The 19,239-nt window shown below is 35.1% G+C and overlaps 3 protein-coding genes across 9 annotated transcripts; 1 reads left to right on the top strand and 2 right to left on the bottom strand.

Annotated features, from left to right (window-relative positions):
* Positions 1 to 182: 182 nt before the first annotated feature.
* On the bottom strand, positions 183 to 3,640 carry LOC105701501. 6 transcript variants are annotated; one of them, XM_023433639.1, is made up of 3 exons: positions 3,609 to 3,640; positions 2,244 to 2,493; positions 183 to 755 (listed from the first exon to the last, which is right to left on the bottom strand). In XM_023433639.1, the coding sequence occupies exons 2-3, from the start codon at positions 2,483 to 2,485 to the stop codon at positions 557 to 559; spliced, it is 441 nt and encodes a 146-aa protein (XP_023289407.1). In that variant the 5' UTR covers positions 2,486 to 2,493; positions 3,609 to 3,640; the 3' UTR covers positions 183 to 556. The 6 variants fall into 6 exon arrangements, with proteins under 6 accessions (XP_023289407.1, XP_012283720.1, XP_023289405.1 ...); XM_012428297.1 differs by having other exon boundaries at positions 3,529 to 3,619; XM_023433637.1 differs by having other exon boundaries at positions 3,519 to 3,614.
* LOC105701500 (ADP-ribosylation factor-like protein 3) lies at positions 3,252 to 8,214 on the top strand. 2 transcript variants are annotated; one of them, XM_012428294.1, is made up of 5 exons: positions 3,252 to 3,339; positions 5,740 to 5,868; positions 6,460 to 6,591; positions 6,662 to 6,898; positions 8,091 to 8,214. In XM_012428294.1, exons 1-5 carry the CDS (start codon positions 3,337 to 3,339, stop codon positions 8,130 to 8,132), a joined length of 543 nt encoding a protein of 180 aa, XP_012283717.1. In that variant the 5' UTR covers positions 3,252 to 3,336; the 3' UTR covers positions 8,133 to 8,214. The 2 variants fall into 2 exon arrangements, with proteins under 2 accessions (XP_012283717.1, XP_012283719.1); XM_012428296.1 differs by having other exon boundaries at positions 8,095 to 8,133.
* LOC105701497 lies at positions 8,207 to 17,852 on the bottom strand. Its single transcript, XM_023433636.1, has 6 exons — positions 17,449 to 17,852; positions 16,137 to 16,531; positions 14,574 to 14,885; positions 13,065 to 13,266; positions 12,429 to 12,653; positions 8,207 to 11,173 (listed from the first exon to the last, which is right to left on the bottom strand). Exons 1-6 carry the CDS (start codon positions 17,632 to 17,634, stop codon positions 11,093 to 11,095), a joined length of 1,401 nt encoding a protein of 466 aa, XP_023289404.1. The 5' UTR covers positions 17,635 to 17,852; the 3' UTR covers positions 8,207 to 11,092.
* Positions 17,853 to 19,239: the final 1,387 nt, after the last annotated feature.

Here is a 19,239-nt window from a genome sequence, read left to right as displayed (position 1 = left end):
AATTATTAAAAAATTGTAAAGAAATTAACGCAGTCGTTTATTATCACAAAACTAAATCAGAGATTTTTTTCTTCAATGCATAATTTAAATTACCACGAGACAAACAAACAGAAACCTCGATTCTACGGAAGGACTCTGACCGTAACGGCTCACATTTTCATCCCAATTTTGCGCACAAACATAAAATTATCGCCTGAATATTCGAATCGTTAAAATTACGAACCAATTGGTAAAATCGCATTATATTGAACAATATTTTTTGAAAAATCAAATTAATTTCTATTTTTCCTTATCATTTTAAATTAATAAAATAGTGTTTCAATCTTCCCTGTGAAGCGTGTTTTAGTGATCATGACATCATAAAATTTGTAATATACAGTTGTATAAATCAATAATAAGTCTTTTTGACTTGGGCATGCACTTATCACAGTTTCAAGGAACTCTTTGCACTAATCGCAAAAAATAGCGAAAAACTAACCCATTGATAATCTTATATGATAGGTATTCCCTTTCAAACCATTAAAACATGTTTTATAAGTATTGTATTATAATCAGACTATTTACCCAAATTCGTTAAAGCCACAGTGCAACCGCCTTGGACGATTTTCACAACATGCTCCTCATCGGAATCATCGTTTCTTGGAATGAAACTTGCAATTTTCCTCCATACATTATCATAAATCTTATATTGCCAAATGTCATTACTCGTTGAAACGATCATAATACTTTCCCTCCCAACTGCTGCCTCCTTACAACTAAAATGAACGTTAAATAAAACATTTAAATTATGTAAATCGTAGTGCATGAAATATTATACACTACACATATTATACAATACACTATAACAAAGTTCGTACGAGGAAGGTATCCCAGGTCGATCTCTTCGATTTGATTTCTTTAATAATATGTTATAGTGGACAAAAAACTAAGCGACACGTATTTTTTTTATCTGCCATTAAACACTTTAAGGGGGTGAAACCACCATCCAATGTAAGGCATGTCAAGGAGCGATTTGGCAGTTTCACCCACAAGAACATAATATTTTTTGTAACCAATCCACCTGGAAAAGCTTTCTCATAACGAGAAAGTATCTCTGTGTCTACATTGACACAACAATAAATTCATGCACAGCTCCCACCCGGCAGTCATTCTGTACATAATTGAATACTTAATTGTCTTTCAAACGTTAAATTGTTGTAAAATAGCCATTATTTAATGTATACATAATCGTAAGTTATATTTCGCTCATCATTCGACACTACGAGTTTCTCGCTCAAATGTATTTGGCTCGAAACTCTACCGAGTGTCTTGGTTACAACATTTATGTTTTTCTGGAAATAACTAAAGGATATCAAAGAGATATGTGAAAAGTGAATAAAATGCATCTCCGGAAAACTCAATGTATTAAAATGGATCCGCGATGACGGATCACGTTGAAGCACGTTGAAGTGGAAGACATAGCCAACACTAGAAATCCTATACAATGCCTACGTCTCCATCGCAACCTAAATCCGAGATTTATTGGGTCCGGATTTAGTAAATGGTATGTCTCCATCGCATTAATAAATACGCAGATTCGATTCTGAGCGTCTTGATCGACATTTAAATTCGGATTTACTGGGTTTGGATCCGATAAATCCTGGATTTCGAATACGATGGGGACGAAGTCAGTATAAGCTCAGTTTACGCTGATCATTTAGTACGCGTATTAAAACCCGATTCCATAACTCGAGTTAACCGGAGTTTAGTTGGTTTAAACCTGCTGTAAACAGGTTAAACTCAGATTAACTCCAGCTGTGGAACCGGGCCTTAAGGTTTGGATTTAAGCCCGGTTCCATAACTAGAGTTAATCGAAGTTTAATTGGTTTCTAACAGGATTAAACCGGGCGTAAACCAGTTAAACTGCGGTTAAGTTGATATTGGGCCTAAAAGTGTGAATCATACCGTTTAATTCACCGTTGTTTACAGTTATCTATAACGTCGCCACCGTCGGTATTTTTTATTTTTCGAATATTGCGCACAAACATAAAATTATCGCCTGAATATTCGAATCGTTAAAATTACGAACCAATTGGTAAAATCGCATTATATTGAACAATATTTTTTGANCATTAAAATTATTAAAAAATTGTAAAGAAATTAACGCAGTCGTTTATTATCACAAAACTAAATCAGAGATTTTTTTCTTCAATGCATAATTTAAATTACCATTGAAAGATATAACTTATATATAAATACATTACTCTTGTGCTTTCTCTGGAATCTTTAATAGTCGAGGTTGCTCTTCAATGCATATATCATTTACATTGAGTTTCCCAGTAATGTAAAGCTCCGACTCTTTCCACAGAAGAAAATAATTCCATCCTATTCCAAATGAGGTTAGCCCTTTGAATGGTATTTCCTTAAATCCATCGACAATAACCACTGGTTCATCATCGGTTAAAAACAAGGCACTGGCATTTAACCCCGAATAGTACAATGGCATTATTATATCTGTGAACAGAAAATTTAACAATAACTTTTACTTATTCGTCACAATGTTCCAGAATATATTTGGAATCGCTATGAATATTCCAAACGGTTATAACTCAATTCTAATAACAGAAGCGCATAATGTACATTGTCGTTTTGCTAGCTTTTGGATTTGCTCGCGGTGATTTCTTTTTTAAGCCGAAAAATCAACAATCGTATTCGGGGACGTAATAATATCCTTATTAGAAGAAGAAAGGAATTACGTGATGCCTCAGACCCATTTTCGTTAGAAGAAAGGGAATTTACTAGGATGTACAGGTTAGTTTCTGTTATCGCGAGGTTATGTTACTTTATTAAACATTGAAAAATGTTAAATAATTCATGCTTACATGACACGGTAAGAAAATTCTATTGTTGAACTTCTAATTATAGTACATGTAAATATGAATGTAATACATATTTAAAAAGTATAGATAGACTCGAGTCCTCTTCTTTACTTTTAACGGCTTTTCATCTTCCCGCCTTTCCTGCCTATAACCCCCTATCTCTCAACAATTTTCGATTTACAAGGTATGTACCTTTATTTCAATATAACTAGACCGAAAGAGCTAGTGACTTCGTTCTTTCATATAGCGAATACGTAACTCGACGAATAAACCCACGCGAGATGAAAGTGCGAGAAGTGAGCGCTCTCGTCAAAAATACGTAATAAACGCCCTGTGCACACGAAGTGCCTTGAATGCTCGGCAGATGTCTCCACTCGCCCTAGTTACGAGACAAACAAACAGAAACCTCGATTCTACGGAAGGACTCTGACCGTAACGGCTCACATTTTCATCCCAATTATTCCACCAGCAAAAAGAAATGGTAAACTTCATGTAGATTGAAGCACTTTGTATCGCCATTTCGAATTTCTCACCCATGCTTACACCTTCCACTTACTTCACGGCACTGCCTCGAACGAACATAACCTGACCTCACCTTGAACCTTATTCTGCGTCACATCGATAGTTTTATTTCACGTCCAGAATCATTTTTCAACTCACCCAGACTTACACATTATAGTCATTCGCTGTTTGTCTATCTTCAATTATTACATCGGGAAAGTTGATAATAATCTTAAAGACATGACTTACTTGTACACACTTTGTAATTGTCACTGAAATGTTGTAATTGGTAACACTGGGTACTGTGTGGTGCGAAATCTGTTCGCGCCGATTCTTAAAACTGAAAAATGAAAGCGAACATTCTTAAGGTTATTTGGTTTTCATTAAAAAAGAAATAACTCCAACAAGCGCTTATTAATGTTAGTACGTTAAGGGAAATGGCGGGTATTTTTGAAATCCGATCGATTTTTATGAAACAATATTTTGAATGTTCCTTAAGGAAGTTGGTAGACAGTGTTTGACGTTTTTAATAAACTGTCAGATATAAGATTTAAAACGGTTAAAAATAATGGCAAAATTTATTCGCGCCGATTCTTAAAACTGGAAAATGAAAGCTTTCGAAAATTCTGAAGATTATTTGGTTTTCAATAAAAAAAGAAATAATTCCAACATTAACAAGCGCTTATTAATGTTAGTACGTTAAAGAAAATGGCGGGTATTTTTGAAATCCGATCGACTTTTATGAAACAATGTTTTGGATAGTCCTTAAGGAAGTTGGTAGACAGTGTTTGACGTTTTTAACAAACTATTAGATAAAAGATTTAAAATGTATCAAAATAACGGCGAAATCTGTTCGCGCCGATTATTAAAACTGCAAAATGAAAGCTTTCGAAAATTCTGAAGGTTGTTTGGTTTTCATTAAAAAAGAAATGACTCCAAATTTAACAAGCGCTTATTAATGTTAGTACGTTTAAAAAAATGGCGGGTATTTTTGAAATCCGATCAATTTTTATGAAACAATGTTTTGAATGTTCCTTAAGGAAGTTGGTAGACAGTGTTTGACTGGAAAATGAAAGCTTTCGAAAATTCTGAAGATTGTTTGGTTTTCATTAAAAAAGAAATAACTCCAAATTTAACAAGCGCTTATTAATGTTAGTACGTTAAAGAAAATGGCGGGTATTTTTGGAATCCGATCGACTTTTATGAAACAATGTTTTGGAAGTCCTTAAGGAAGTTGGTAGACAGTGTTTGACGTTTTTAACAAACTATTAGATAAAAGATTTAAAATGTATCAAAATAACGGCGAAATCTGTTCGCGCCGATTTTTAAAACTGGAAAATGAAAGCTTTCGAAAATTCTGAAGGTTGTTTGGTTTCCATTAAAAAAGAAATGACTCCAACTTTGATATTTTGTGCTACTAGGGTCCATTAATATTATTAATACCCGAAGTCAATTTTGTGCGTAACAAAGTCATTCATTGATTAATTTCGCCTAGAAAGTCAACATTTCGCTGAATGTGTGATAAAGAACTTTTAACAAATTGCATACTTAATCGGTTTTTAACAATCTAACATACTCATAACATCTACTAAACCCGTAGCAACTACAAAAGGTTTTAACCAACCTGAATGGTCGTTATGAAAATGTTAATACGAGTTATCAATTGTACACAAAACATCCAAATTAATATCTTAGATTTACAAGCGTTTTCGAATAAACATGAAAATTCAGATTTTGCTTATTGATTTCTTTTAATTTCTCTCTCGTCTTCATATAATATGTCACATTCATATGAACGAAATCATTAAAATTATTAAAAAATTGTAAAGAAATTAACGCAGTCGTTTATTATCACAAAACTAAATCAGAGATTTTTTTCTTCAATGCATAATTTAAATTACCATTGAAAGATGCAATCCCTTTATGGTTGACAGTATTGTAACTGATGTGGTATTTATTGGTGTAGTTTAAACAGAATTTACTTTATAAATAAAAAACTAATTAATAACGACAGTACTGCATAAAAATGAAGAACTACGTTCCTTCTATATGTTCTTTCTTGTACACTCGAGTAATAATTCATAAGTTCGATCACGAAGGAGGTTAATTTCCATCGATTTATTCGTTGCTTCTAGTCAGTTAATATCCTGCCTTTCCTTTCAAGGTTTTAATCCATTAAGACGACATGAAAGGCTCTGAAAAATTTAATCGAGGTTGATAAATTCAAATTCATTCCCCAGTAGCGCAGAATAATTTCTAAATATTTCTTTCTAATCCGTGCTCAATATCTCAAGCGATAGATTTTTTTAAGATGTCTTGTAGATTTCATTCGAATATATCTAAAATATGTTTTCATATGTATTATCATTTTTATCCTTAGGGACTGCTCTCGATTTTACGGAAATTACGCTCGAATCCGGACAAAGAGTTGCGACTTCTGCTGCTCGGTTTAGATAATGCCGGAAAAACAACAATTTTGAAGTCCTTGGCAAACGAGGACATCACACAGGTAATTACAATTGTTAAGGTGAAGTGAAACACGTCGAGGAACTTTATCGACGTCGGTAAAAGAGGTTTTTCTAAATAGCTACGTTGCCGACGTTCGTTTTTATGTCGACAGCTGTATCGAATTATATTGAGTATTATACTAAATGACATACTCCACCCGTCATTTCCATACAATAATCGTAAAGAAATCGAAGTAAAATTCCAGAAATCTTCTGGATTCATGCTTTCTGAAATCCTAATTGACTTCAAAGAGACTCCCTGCGCCATCTGTGATTTGCATATCAACTAAATTTTCACTCCGAGACTTTGTATTGCCATCGTCTTAGCATAGAAGCGCATAAGACACTTTTTTGCCTTTATCCCGATCAAATGCGAGTTTCCTGATTACCAGAGTGTTCTAAATGTTTTATTCAAATCGACCGTTTTGAGGGGGGTTTCACTTCACCTTCAAATGTACAGAATATAGTACAGGTAGAGGTAAACGTATTATTAAGTGATATTTAATTTTTATATTTTGCATTCGTTTGCTTGATTAATAAAATGAACTCAGAATCTCGGAATGAAGTGAATGATTTTTTATAATTGAAATTAGGTAACACCGACTCAAGGCTTCAATATAAAAAGTGTTCAAAGCGAAGGAATTAAGCTGAATGTCTGGGATATCGGTGGAGCACGAAAGATCAGACCTTATTGGAGGAATTATTTCGAAAACACTGACGTTTTGGTAATTAAACTAAGATTTATCCCTTAACATGGTTTACCTAGTTACTTAAATAATGTATCGTTGCCGATAGATATACGTGGTCGATAGTGCCGACATTAAAAGATTAGACGAAACAGGCCAAGAATTGGCGGAATTATTGTTAGAAGACAAATTACGTGGGGTACCATTACTGGTTTATGCTAATAAACAAGACTTAAGCCAAGCTGTGACAGCGGCTGAAATTGCAGAAGGATTGGGATTGCACAAAATCAAGGATCGTGATTGGCAGATACAATCTTGTATCGCCACCGAAGGAAAGGGTGTCAAGGTATTTTTTATTATACGTAATTTATACCTATACAGTAGCTGACACGAATACCTTCCTATCAGCCACTATCAGAACCATAGGTTTGTTCACATTGACTGCACTTTCTACCCTCGAGGGTAACGAGGGTACTACACTTTTCTTGAAAAGTGCAGAAGGGTAGATACACTTTCGTCGACATCATTCCTTTAACGAATTTCAGGTATTGAGGATCGATAAGGGTCAGAATATTATTGCAGGAGAATAAAAAAGAATTTAACTACAACAGGGAAAAATTATAGGTTAGTTCATTCCAATCGCGGTTAGGTAGTAATACATAATTATTGTAAATTCTTTCAAACATTACGTACAAAACTAAAACGCTAAGTCGTTCTATACACGAAGAAGATGCATTAATAATTACTTCTGTTTATATTACGTTGAGACGTTGGCATACATTTTGTATTTTCCTGTTTGTTGGTCTTTTCAATTTTGAAATTTGCCGCCAAATTCGCGGGCTAACCTTCTTGCACTAGCTCGGGGTCGAGGGTAGAAAGTCTAAAGAAAGTGTACACTTTTCGTAAAATTGTAGAAAGTGTAGGCAAAACTTGTGTTTTCCAACTGTACCACGCATAATACCACATTTGATTTATGTTGTACGTGCCGCCATGTTGCATAATCGAGTTACAAGTTTTTCCCGCAAGGATCGCTAGTGTCACTATCCACTAACTTGGCAAGGAAACGTAGGATTAAAATTTTCCGGAAAGACCCATAGAGTGGAACTTTTTATGCTATTTCATGATGTTATCGCTTCATTGCACATAATCTAATTGTACATAACATAATAAAGTAGCAACCCCAAGTAAGAAAAATGTATTTATGCAAAAAGAAAACATGGAATGAAATGGTCTTCACTCGTCAGCTAAAGCTTTTATGTGGTTCACTGTGAAACATCAAAACGATGCCTAGTAATGCCATTTTTTCAGGATAAAGAACCTTGTACTGTTAATATAAATGTTACGTTTATTAATATACCGTCATATTTAAAACTTTATTAAGATTTAATTAAGAAAATAAGTCATTCGAGTTTAAAAAAGAAATCTTGAAAGGAACTTTCTGTACCTTTATATTATACCGAGTAGTATTACTGTAGAAAACGTTTTAATTCTGTAGCAAGGAAAGTCCTCTATACTCTAGAAATTATTTTTTATTACAGGAAGGTCTAGAATGGGCTTGCAAGAATATCAGGAGGAAATAATGCACGCAAATTCGAAAGACAATCCTGGAAGGAATCAATTAGGAATCAGGACATGCAGACAGGAATCACTTGTCTACATTTCACGAACACTTTATTCGGTTTTTATCTAATATTTACAGACCTAGAGCTGGGAAATTGCATTATCGATACTGTGCCCGGCGACGTCGACAATCACCGCATTTACATAAGTGCGCAAACCCATTAGACGATGGGAACGAGTAAAACTTGGATTCATTACATAGAAACCACTTGCAAAGTATTGCATATTAATTTTTAAGTTGAATTATCAAAGTTATCAATCCTCGATATTGAGTAATGATTAATTGGACGATCTTCATGCGATTGTTTTGCGATATTTCGCAGTTAATCTAGTCAAAGCGGAAGAGATAGTGAGAAAGCCAACACCAATGATTTAAATCAATGTTAAAATTGTCAGAGTTCGTTTCATTTTGTTATTTACTCTTATTTAGACTAACAGTTTTTGTAGACTTTATTTTTAATTTTTGTGATAAATGGAACGTATTGCATCATTCTTAACGGCTCACTTGCAATGAGCAATATATTGCTTTCTCGTAAAACATTAACGAATCAGGCGAAACTAGTTCGCTTTCAAATTCAACATTTTAGATGAGTATTTAAATAATTGGCGTTAACCACTTCCAATATTTTCCAGCGATACCTAATTGGAATATTTTAATCTGAATTCCAGCGATGCAATTGTAACATCTGACCGATGTAAATTTGACGTAACATGACATCTTTCTCTAAGAATAATACCGATTAGCGTTAAACTCAAATCACAAGCACGAGCAAATTTACACACGTTCTATATAATTACACAAATCGATCTCAAATAGTGTGGCTTTTAATAATTAATTTTTACAGCGTGATCACACATCCGTCCTGACAAAACGAGTAGCTCTCTTGAGCAGGCAAATCGTTTGCAAATAACGTGCCTTTTAATGCATATCGATTATTCCTATTAACGGAATCTTTACAAGTTACCACTCTATTGATTAATTATGGAAATAAACTGTGAAAGAAAAAAGGGAACTACGAGATTTTTTCTGCGAGCACCACGAAATCATCCTCATATTGCACTGACGATATCATGCAATATCATGAACGTCTATCATAAGTTCGTACTACAATTAACACTAGTGTAAACATAATTAGGCCCTGCCGTGCGAATTTAATTGTACGTAGTTCATTTTTTTCCCCTGCGCGACTCTGTGGTCAAGCTTTTCTAACGAATAAGAGAAAACCTTTTTGGATATTTATAATTGTGCAAAATTCTTCGGTGCTGTCCATTTTTCCACATTCGTATGGACAAACGAGGTAAAAATCAACGATATCAATGCCCGGTTCCACAAACCTCGGTCAAAAACTAATCCTCGGTTACAAGGAGTTGCACGTTCCTCCACATTTTAACGGTTGGTTAATTTCCATTAATCGCCGTTTGGATTAACCAGCGAAATTCGTTTGTGTAGCTTTGGTTAATCGAACTTTAACCTAAAACTGCACCAGCGAAATTCGATCGTTTAGCTTCGGTTAATCGAACTTTAACCTAAACACTGCACAAAAGTGAGAAAAACATGGATTAGATTGATCTTTTGGCGAAACGGATGAAGACGTTATTGATTTTATTTACAATTTCTTAATGATCAAAGTACGCTTGAAGATATTTCATATTCATTCTTAACCACTGATAATATGGGGTCTTTCCCGTTTTTTGGCGACTCGACACTATTTTCTTTAAACTTGTCAACAAGTTTCCCATTTCGCGGGCACAAACCGGCCAGAAAAACGTAGAACAACAATGTCTACCCATCATTTTCACCATAACGCGATTCCAGGAAAATTTATGAGAATAATTTCAGTCACGGAAGTAATCTCTTCAATATTGTCTTGTCAACATTTTTTGAATAAAAGAAATGTTGAACAGGGTGGAGAATAATATTTTCTCACGTTTGGTCGATTCCTTAAAGGAGTTAACAGGCTGTAAAATACGTTTTAATTAAAGTGGATTTAAAAGTGGATTACAAGATACAGGAAATATTTTCTTACGGGCCTGTTTTATGGATATATTAAATGTTTATATCGTTTCAAAGTAGAGTTAACTCGTGGAGGAGGGAAATTCTCGATTTTTGTTCACGTATCATTCCAGGGGAACGGCAAGTACGAAATAAAAAGTTAACCTGATCTTTGAAACTAAATACCATTATTTAAAAACCGATGGCACGGATTTTTAGCGAAAATTTTCATCCGAAAGATATCAACAATTCAAGTACAAAGAGCAATGAAAAGGTATTAACCATTGACTTCTCTTTTTACTGAAGTCTGAGTTTATTTATCGTCAAAGAGCCGTGTAATTTGTTCTTAAATATCCTCCCCTAGTATCTGAAAGCATCAACATTTTGTTTCAATCTTGCAATTATTTACTCTTATGTACTCTTGGAATTATGTACGTCATGAAAACAAAAATCAGGAATTTTCGTCCTCCGCAAGTCCGCCATTTTGAAACTTTTTAAAACTCTTTTGCTTTCAATTCTGCTTAAATCATGAAATAAAACAGCTCAGTAGATAAATATTTCCTATACCATTTAATTCTCTTTAAAATGTACTGTTGATGACATTTTGTTTCAATCTTGCAATTATATACTCTTGGAATTATGTACGTCATGAAAACAAAAATCAGAAATTTTCGTCCTTCGCAAGTCCGCCATTTTGAAACTTTTTAAAACTCTTTTGCTTTTAATTCTGCTTAAATCATGAAATAAAACAGCTCAGTAGATAAATATTTCCTGTACCATTTAATTCTCTTTTAAATTTACTGTTAATTAAAACGCATTTCACAACCCACTAGCCCCCTAAAGACGATAATTCCTTTCGGGGTAGTGAAGATGGAAAGACGTTGTCGTTCCGCCCAAATGAGAAAATCCTGCTCATCAATTAAAGCACTAAAGCTCATTATGAGCATATTCCGTAGTCACTCTAATTTCTTCTTCGTGGAAAGCCGTGCAGTCCGCTGGGTACATCTCCTGAAATGTGAAATGTCTCAATATTATTTCATCCTCTTTAATGTTACTTTTAAATATAGATCATTACACATTAAAGCACTTTTTTTTTTCTAGCACAATTTACACTAAGGAGCTGGCTACAAATTGACAAAGAGTTGGAAACCAACTAAGTATCCAATAACTCCCGATAGACGAAATAGTGGACAATATTATATGAATATATGATATGCTTAGAAGTAATGTAAAATAATTATTTTAGTGTAAAATGTGCTAGAAAAAAAAAGAAAATTGCTTTAATGTGTTATGATCTATATTTCGTTATCTATAATCGTTAAACAGTAGGAAGATCAAGTCTTAAAATGTTAAGGTGAAGTGAAACGCATCGAGGAACTGCATCGACGTCGGTGAAAAAGGTTCTTCTAAATACCTACGTTGCCGACGTTTGTTTTTATATCGGCAGCTGTGTCTAATTATATTGGGTATTGTACTAAATGGCATACTCGACCTACCGTTTCCGTATAATAATTATAAATAAATCGAAGTAAAACCCCGGAAACCCTCTGGATTCATCGTTTCTGAGGCCCTAATTGACTTCGGAGGGACACCCTGCGCCATCTGTGATTTTCATGTCAACTAAATTTTCACTCCGAGACTTCGTATTACCATCGTTTTGGCATAGCAGTGCATACGACACTTTTTTTGCCTTTATCCCGTTAAAATGCGAGTTTATCGATTATCAGAATGTTTTAAATTGTCGTACAATTGTCCTGACACTTGCATTTCTCATATTAGAGCCGTTAATAATTGTATATTAATCGAAATATAAGATCTCGACGCCATTTCTGTTCTGGTGTAGGTTAAATAAAAAAATATTGTTTCGAAAATCCAAATTTTGAAAGTATCACGACAATTCTTAGGTGATCACGAGTCATGTGTCAAAGTTTCGGACATTTCAATTCAATAGCCTTAAAAAAAAGTGACTTATTCTTGATTTGAATAGGGTTTCACTTCACCTTAAGCCCGTCTTTATACCTCACTTTTAGAGGTAAAAGACGTGTTTTAACTCTAAAAGTGACGTATGAGGAAGGATCCTAAACCTTATAAAATTATCCGAAATTTATAAAAAAATCCAAAATTTATAAAAAAATCCGTAATTTATTAAAAAATCCTAAATTTATAAAAGAATCCTAAATTTATAATGGCTAACCCCTCCTTTCAGCCAATCAAAATTTTAGTCACGTATCTCGTTAGCTTATGAAAATATTGTAAATCTTACAAAACATTTCTGATTGTCCTGAACAGCTCCATACAATGTCCAGAAATTCTGTCCAGTTTTGTTGCTGATGGCCCAAGCTGCTGGGAAACTCGCCAATTTTGTCAAACCACTGCGTAGTGAGGACATGCTCTTATTATCACCCTCTGTACTTTGACTGTTGATAACGCATAAGATATGACTAGCGCATTGAGGTGACTTCGTTGCCCATTTGTAACCTCGGTAAACCTAAAAAATATTAATAATTATCTTATTTAATGAATAACTATCTAATTAAATTAATAATTGAAGGAAAACATGTCCGTTCGGTTTTTTTAAAAAAACGAAGGGGGTAAAAAACGCATTTTTCATTGGTTTAACTGACCTTCCCCCATAATTGAATAATAGATGTATACAATATGGTGTCATTTAACACAACTGCGTATGCAAATATATCAACAAATTTCGAATCATTGATTAGCAACAGTTGCAAAAAATCAAAGTACCTCTTGATGATTTATTTGAAGATTTATGCCTTTACTTATATCTCTCATTTTGCATCGAAAGATTACTTTTAGTTGCAATTAATTAAGGATAACATAAAAGACGTCTCTTAACTTTAAAAGTGTGGTTGGAATAAGGACCTGAAAATGTTTTTACCTTAAGGAGAGGTGCGATGAGATCATTGTTGATGGTTTCACTTAGTTTGTTGCTAAGCTCCATGGCATTTACTCGCGACATAATGAAACCCTTTTCCGAAGCAAGGTTTATTAATTCCTGGAAATAAGCTACCGCAGGTTTGATGTACTTGTAGCTGTCTATTTTCATGTTCAGATGCCTTTTCGCCACGGCGTTGATTAATCTGTAAAAAGACACGTTTTTAATTAAAACATTGAATGGCACGGTATAATGTAAGACCGCATGTTATGAAAGAGATATTCCCTTTTTGAAAAAAGAAACGCTGTTCATTCTAAGGTGAAGTGAAACACGTCGAAGAACTTGATCGACGTCGGTAAAAGAGGTTTTTATAGATGCCTACGTTGTCAACGTTAGTTTTTATATTGACAGCTGTATCGAATTATATTGGGTATTGTATTAAATGGCATACTCCACATGTCGTTTTCGTGCAATAATTATAATGAAATCGAAGTAAGACTCCAGAAATCCTCTGGATTCATGCTTTCTGAAACCCTAATTGACTTCAGAGAGACCCCCTGCGCCATCTGTGATTTCCATATCAACTAAATTTTCACTCCGAGACTTTGTACTACCATCGTTTTAGCATAGAAGCGCATAAGACACTTTTTTGCCTTTATCCCGATCAAATGCGAGTTTCTTGATTACCAGAGTGTTCTAAATTGTCGTAAAATTGTCCTGACACTTTCATTTCTCATATCAGAGCCTTCAAATTGGGTATTGTACTAAATGACATACTCCACCCGTCATTTTCATACAATAATCGTAAAGAACTCGAAGTAAAACTCTAGAAAACCTCTGGATTCATGCTTTCTGAAACCCTAATTGACTTCAGAGAGACCCTCAACGCTATCTGTGTTTTCCATATCAACTAAATTTTCACTCCGAGATTTTGTATTACCATCGTTTTAGCATAGAAGCGCATACAACACTTTTTTTACCTTTATCTCGTTCAAATGCGAATTTATCGATTACCAGAGTGTTCTAAATTCTCGTAAAATTGTCCTGACCCTTTCGTTTCTCATTTCGGAGCCTTCGATAATTGTATATTGATCGAAATATGAGAGCTCGACGCCATTTTGGTTCTTGTCTGGGCTGAGTTAAAAAATTTTGTTCAAAAATCCAAATTTTCAATGTGTCAGGACAATTCTTAGACGATCAGGAGTGATGTGTCAAAGTTTCGGACAGTTTGGTCTTTTACCCTTTAAAAAAAGTGTTGTATTCGAATCGACTGATTTGAAGGGTGTTTCACTTCACCTTAATGTATCTTTCGAATAACATTCGTTATATATCATGTTATTCCAGTGTTATGTAATTGTAACATAGTGTGTTTGGTGGGCATGGTTGGACCAACAATAATTCTGTTGATTCAAAACAAATATTTTTCTGCATGTATTTTATGATGCGAGAAGAATTATTACGGTATTGATATAGTTATGTATAATTAAAATATTTAGATGGATATTTTTTTACCTGGAGAGACTATCCGCTGGTCTCGTAGAGTCGAACATTACGGGCTTAGGATATCCCTGAGATTTTAGGAAGCTGTTTCCGACGTACTGAACCGTCGTCAGATATCGTTGCTGTGTGGCTGGATCCGAAATATGAGAGATCCATTCAGCGACAAAATTCGTCAGAGACTTGATCCATCGACGGCGAAGAGTGGGATTCTCAAAGCTTTCCATGATTTTCTCGTACTGAATGCGGCCATGTTCGTCGGACATCATCCCAACAATGTTCGCCAAGCCGCTGTTCTTCCAGAGGGTCTGTCCTAATTCGGAATTGCTGTTAAACAAATGAAAACGAACTATATTACAAATTTCTGTTCTATTTAGCACGGAAGAAAAATAATTTGGTTACAATTACTATAGTGACATGGTTAAAATAGTATGGGAAGTAAAACCACACAAATGGTGAAATTAACTACATGGAATGGTAAATGTAAACTTGGCAATAGGTACTGTATATGTCTGTAATTGTTACAAATTTCTGTTCTAATTCGCAGGGAAAGAAATAATTTGGTTATAATTACTATAGTGTCGTGATTAAAATACTATGGGAAGTAAAACCACACAAATGGTGAAATTGACCACATGGAATGGTAAATGTAAACTTGGTAATAGGAACTATATGCCTGTAATGGTTACAAATTTCTGTTCTAATACGTAGGGAAAGAAATAATTTCGTTACAATTACTATAGTGACATGGTTAAAATACTATGGGAAGGAAAACCACAGAAATGGTGAAATTGACTACATGGAATGGTAAATGTAACCTTACCAATAGGTACTGTATGCCTGTAATGGTTACAAATTTCTGTTCTAATTCGCATGGAAAGAAATAATTTAGTTACAATTATTATAGTGACATGGTTAAAATTCTATGGGAAGTAAAACCACAGAAATGGTGAAATTAACTACATGGAATGGTAAATGTAAACTTGACAATAGGTACTGTATGTCTGTAATTGTTACAAATTTCTGTTCTAAATCGCAGGGAAAGAAATAATTTCGTTACAATTACAATCGTGTAAATAGAGACCCAGGTAGAAGTGTATATACCTGAAATGGTCCCACATAACGTGGATGAAAGTTTCATTAACGAGTAACGCTTGTTTGACTCCACTTTCGCATCACCTTAAGAGTACGTTTTGCGAGAGATCAAATTCGTAAAAAAATAAATATCGTGTAAATAGAGACTCAGGCTGAAGTATATGTACCTGAAATGGTCCCACATAACGTGGATGAAAGTTTCATTAACGAGTAACGCTTGTTTGACTCCACTTTCGCATTACCTTAAGAGCACGTTTTGTGAGAGAACAAATTCGTAAAAAAATAAATATCGTGTAAATAGAGACCCAGGCAGAAGTATACGTACCTGAAATGGTCCCACATAACATGGATGAAAGTTTCATTAACGAGTAACGCTTGTTTGACTCCACTTTCGCATCACCTTAAGACTACGTTTTATGAGAGAACAAATTCGTAAAAAAATTAATATCGTGTAAATAGAGACCCAGGCAGAAGTATATGTACCTGAAATGGTCCCACATAACATGGATGCTTTCCAGAACAGGGGGCATGAACCAAGAGTGGCCAGAATGATCATGCTTGTCGTTGGAGGAACTTTCGAAATCACCTCCCATGTTCTGCAGGATCATCGGCATAAGTCCCATGAGTCCCTGAGCGGCGTTTTTTTGACCCATGAACATGCTAGCCAGATTAATCATGGTGTCAAAATCGATGCCTCCACTAGATTCATCTCCGTGGTCTCTTTTGGCCCTTTTGTTGTTCCCCGATTCTGTTAAACTTTCGAAAATCGAACCCAATGTTGAGCCACTGTTGGCACCGGTGACAAGACTGCCCAATCCGGAGATGATATCCCCGATTCCATCGCCATTGGCTTTTCCTCCTGTCAGCATATCATTGACCTGAAAGAGAAATAAAAGGTTACAAAAAACATTGTCATTATTATTGTAACTGCATAAACAATAGTAGGAAGTAATTTCAAGATTCCTTCTAAAACATCGGGAAAGTAGACACCCAGATACAAATCATCATATCATGAAAGAAAAAATCGATTTACAAACAATTTGCAGACCATCTGCTCCATGAAATGTCTGCAATACATGTTGGCATATTGCAGAATGAATTTTAACAAAAATTAACGATTAATTTGTCACAAGTGGTTGCAGCAATATGTTTACCCCCTACTTGAGTCATATGCCAGTTATGCCATAATTGACATTTATGAGGTAATCATTTATGGAAAATTTAACAGGAGCTATAACATCATTCCATGACATTGTATGAAGCTAGTTAATGCTACAAATGTGAGGTAAATATGACGTTGTTTCATGTTCCCGTTTCCATTGCGCCATGACTCAAATATGAGCTAAGGACACTGCAATTGTTTATCGGCAGTGCGTCAGATAAATTTGTCTATACGTACTCGTTTCATAATCATCTACAAATCATTTTAATGCAATTTTTCCCAGATAGAAATTCATAATCATCATATGACGAGGAAAATCGATTTACAAACAATTTGCTGCACGGAATGTCTGCAATGTATGTACGCATATTGCAGAATAAATTTGTCACGCCATGGCTTAATTATCATTGCGGACTTTATATGTTATAACAATTGTAGATATATTAAAACGAAAATGTGCGTGTTGATTTGCAACTAAGAATTTCTCAAAATATTTTTCTATCTCAATCAGATCTTAAAATAATATATCAGCAGCTTTTTAACGTCGAGCTTCCGGGCATTTAGAAGACAACCTCTGATTGTAACATATTTATCCACTAATATATCACTTTAATCAACGATATTCTCTCGTACCTGCTTTCCTGCATCGGATTGCATAAATGCATTCGCCACACCTTGAAGACCACCCACGGCATCTTTATTGCTGAAGAGAACTTGAGCTGCTTCAAGAAAAGCGCTGGAAGTGTCGCCCTCCTCTTCCTTCTCGCAAGTTATCGTCCCGACAAGACACAACAAAACTATCCTCCCTAAAAGCCTCATTGTTGTGAATCTGAAACAATTATGTATCCGTTAGCTTCCCTTATAACCAAATTACTGAAAACATCAGATTTCCATGTTTTAAGAGTGGACGGTTAATTATTACACATGTAAGTGTACTAAATTAAGGTGAAGTGAAGCCTTTTCAACAGTCGACTCCTTCTCGCAACTTATCGTCCCGACCAGACACAACAAAACTATCCTCCCTAAAAGCCTCATTGTTGTGAATCTGAAACAATTATGCATCCGATAACTTCCCTCATAACCAAATTACTGACAACATCCACAGCAGATTTCTATATTTTAAGGGTGGACGGTTAATTATTACACATGTAAGTGTACTAAATTAAGGTGAAGTGAAGCCCCCTCAAATCAATCGACTCCTTCTCGTAAGTTATCGTCCCGACAAGACACAACAAAACTATCCTCCCTAAGAACCTCATTGTTGTGAACGTGAAACAATTATGCATCCGTTAGCCTCCCTTACAACCAAATTACTAAAAAAATCAACATCAGATTTCCATATTTTAAGGGTGGACGGTTAATTATTACACATGGAAGTGTACTAAATTAAGGTGAAGTAAAACCCCCTCAGATCAGTCGACTCCTTCTCGCAAGTTATCGTCCCGACAAGACACAACAAAACTATTCCCCCTAAAAACCTCATTGTTGTGAATTTGGAACAATTATGCATCCGTTAGCTTCCCTTATGACCAAATTACTGAAAACATCAATAGCAGATTTCCATATTTTAACCCTTTGCGGACGAATGTCGTCAAATAGTCACCCAAAAGCCTTTATAATGGAAAAGTCTCGTCCGCAAAGGGTTAAGGGTGGACGGATAATTATTACACATGTAAGTGTACTAAATTAATGTGAAGTAAAGTCCCCTCAAATCAGTCGACTTCTTCTCGCAAGTTATCGTCCAGACAAGACACAACTAAACTATCCTCCCTAAAAACCTCATTGTTGTGAATGTGAAACAATTATGCATCTATTAGCTTCCCTTATAACCACATTAATGAAAATATCAGATTTACATGTTTTAAGAGTGGACGGTTAATTATTACACATGTAAGTGTACAAAATTAAGGTGAAGTGAAACCCCCCTCAGATCAGTCGACTCCTTCTCGCAAGTTATCGTCCCGACAAAACACAACAAAACTATCCTCCCTAAAAACCTCATTGTTGTGAATCTGAAAGAATTATGCATCCGTTAGCTTCGCTTATAACCGAATTACTAAAAACATCAACAGCAGATTTCCATATTTTAAGGGTGGACGGTTAATTATTACACATGGAAGTGTACTAAATTTAAAAAAAATCCCCCCTAAAAATATCCTAATAACTATCCTCCCTCCCTGTGTGGAGTAACAAGTTCCTTTCCGACTTCTACCCGCGAAATTCGATTTCCATTCGGGCACTCAATTTCTCCAAGAAGTCCTTGTCCTCGGGTCTCCCTGAAGAACCGGTATACGTCGAGCTATTTTTGGACGGGTTGGATTAAAGGAACCGGCACCCTGTCGGAAACGGTAAGGTCCTTGGTACCAAATACCGTTGTTCTCCAAAGGCCGTGGCCAAAATGGCCACACTTACCATTGTCATATA

Source organism: Orussus abietinus, unplaced genomic scaffold, assembly GCF_000612105.2.
Source record: "Orussus abietinus isolate OABI.00-Male unplaced genomic scaffold, Oabi_2.0 scaffold942, whole genome shotgun sequence".
Lineage (NCBI taxonomy): Eukaryota > Metazoa > Arthropoda > Insecta > Hymenoptera > Orussidae > Orussus > Orussus abietinus.
Note: the sequence above shows the minus strand (reverse complement) of the source record. Positions and strands in the feature narration are given on the sequence as shown.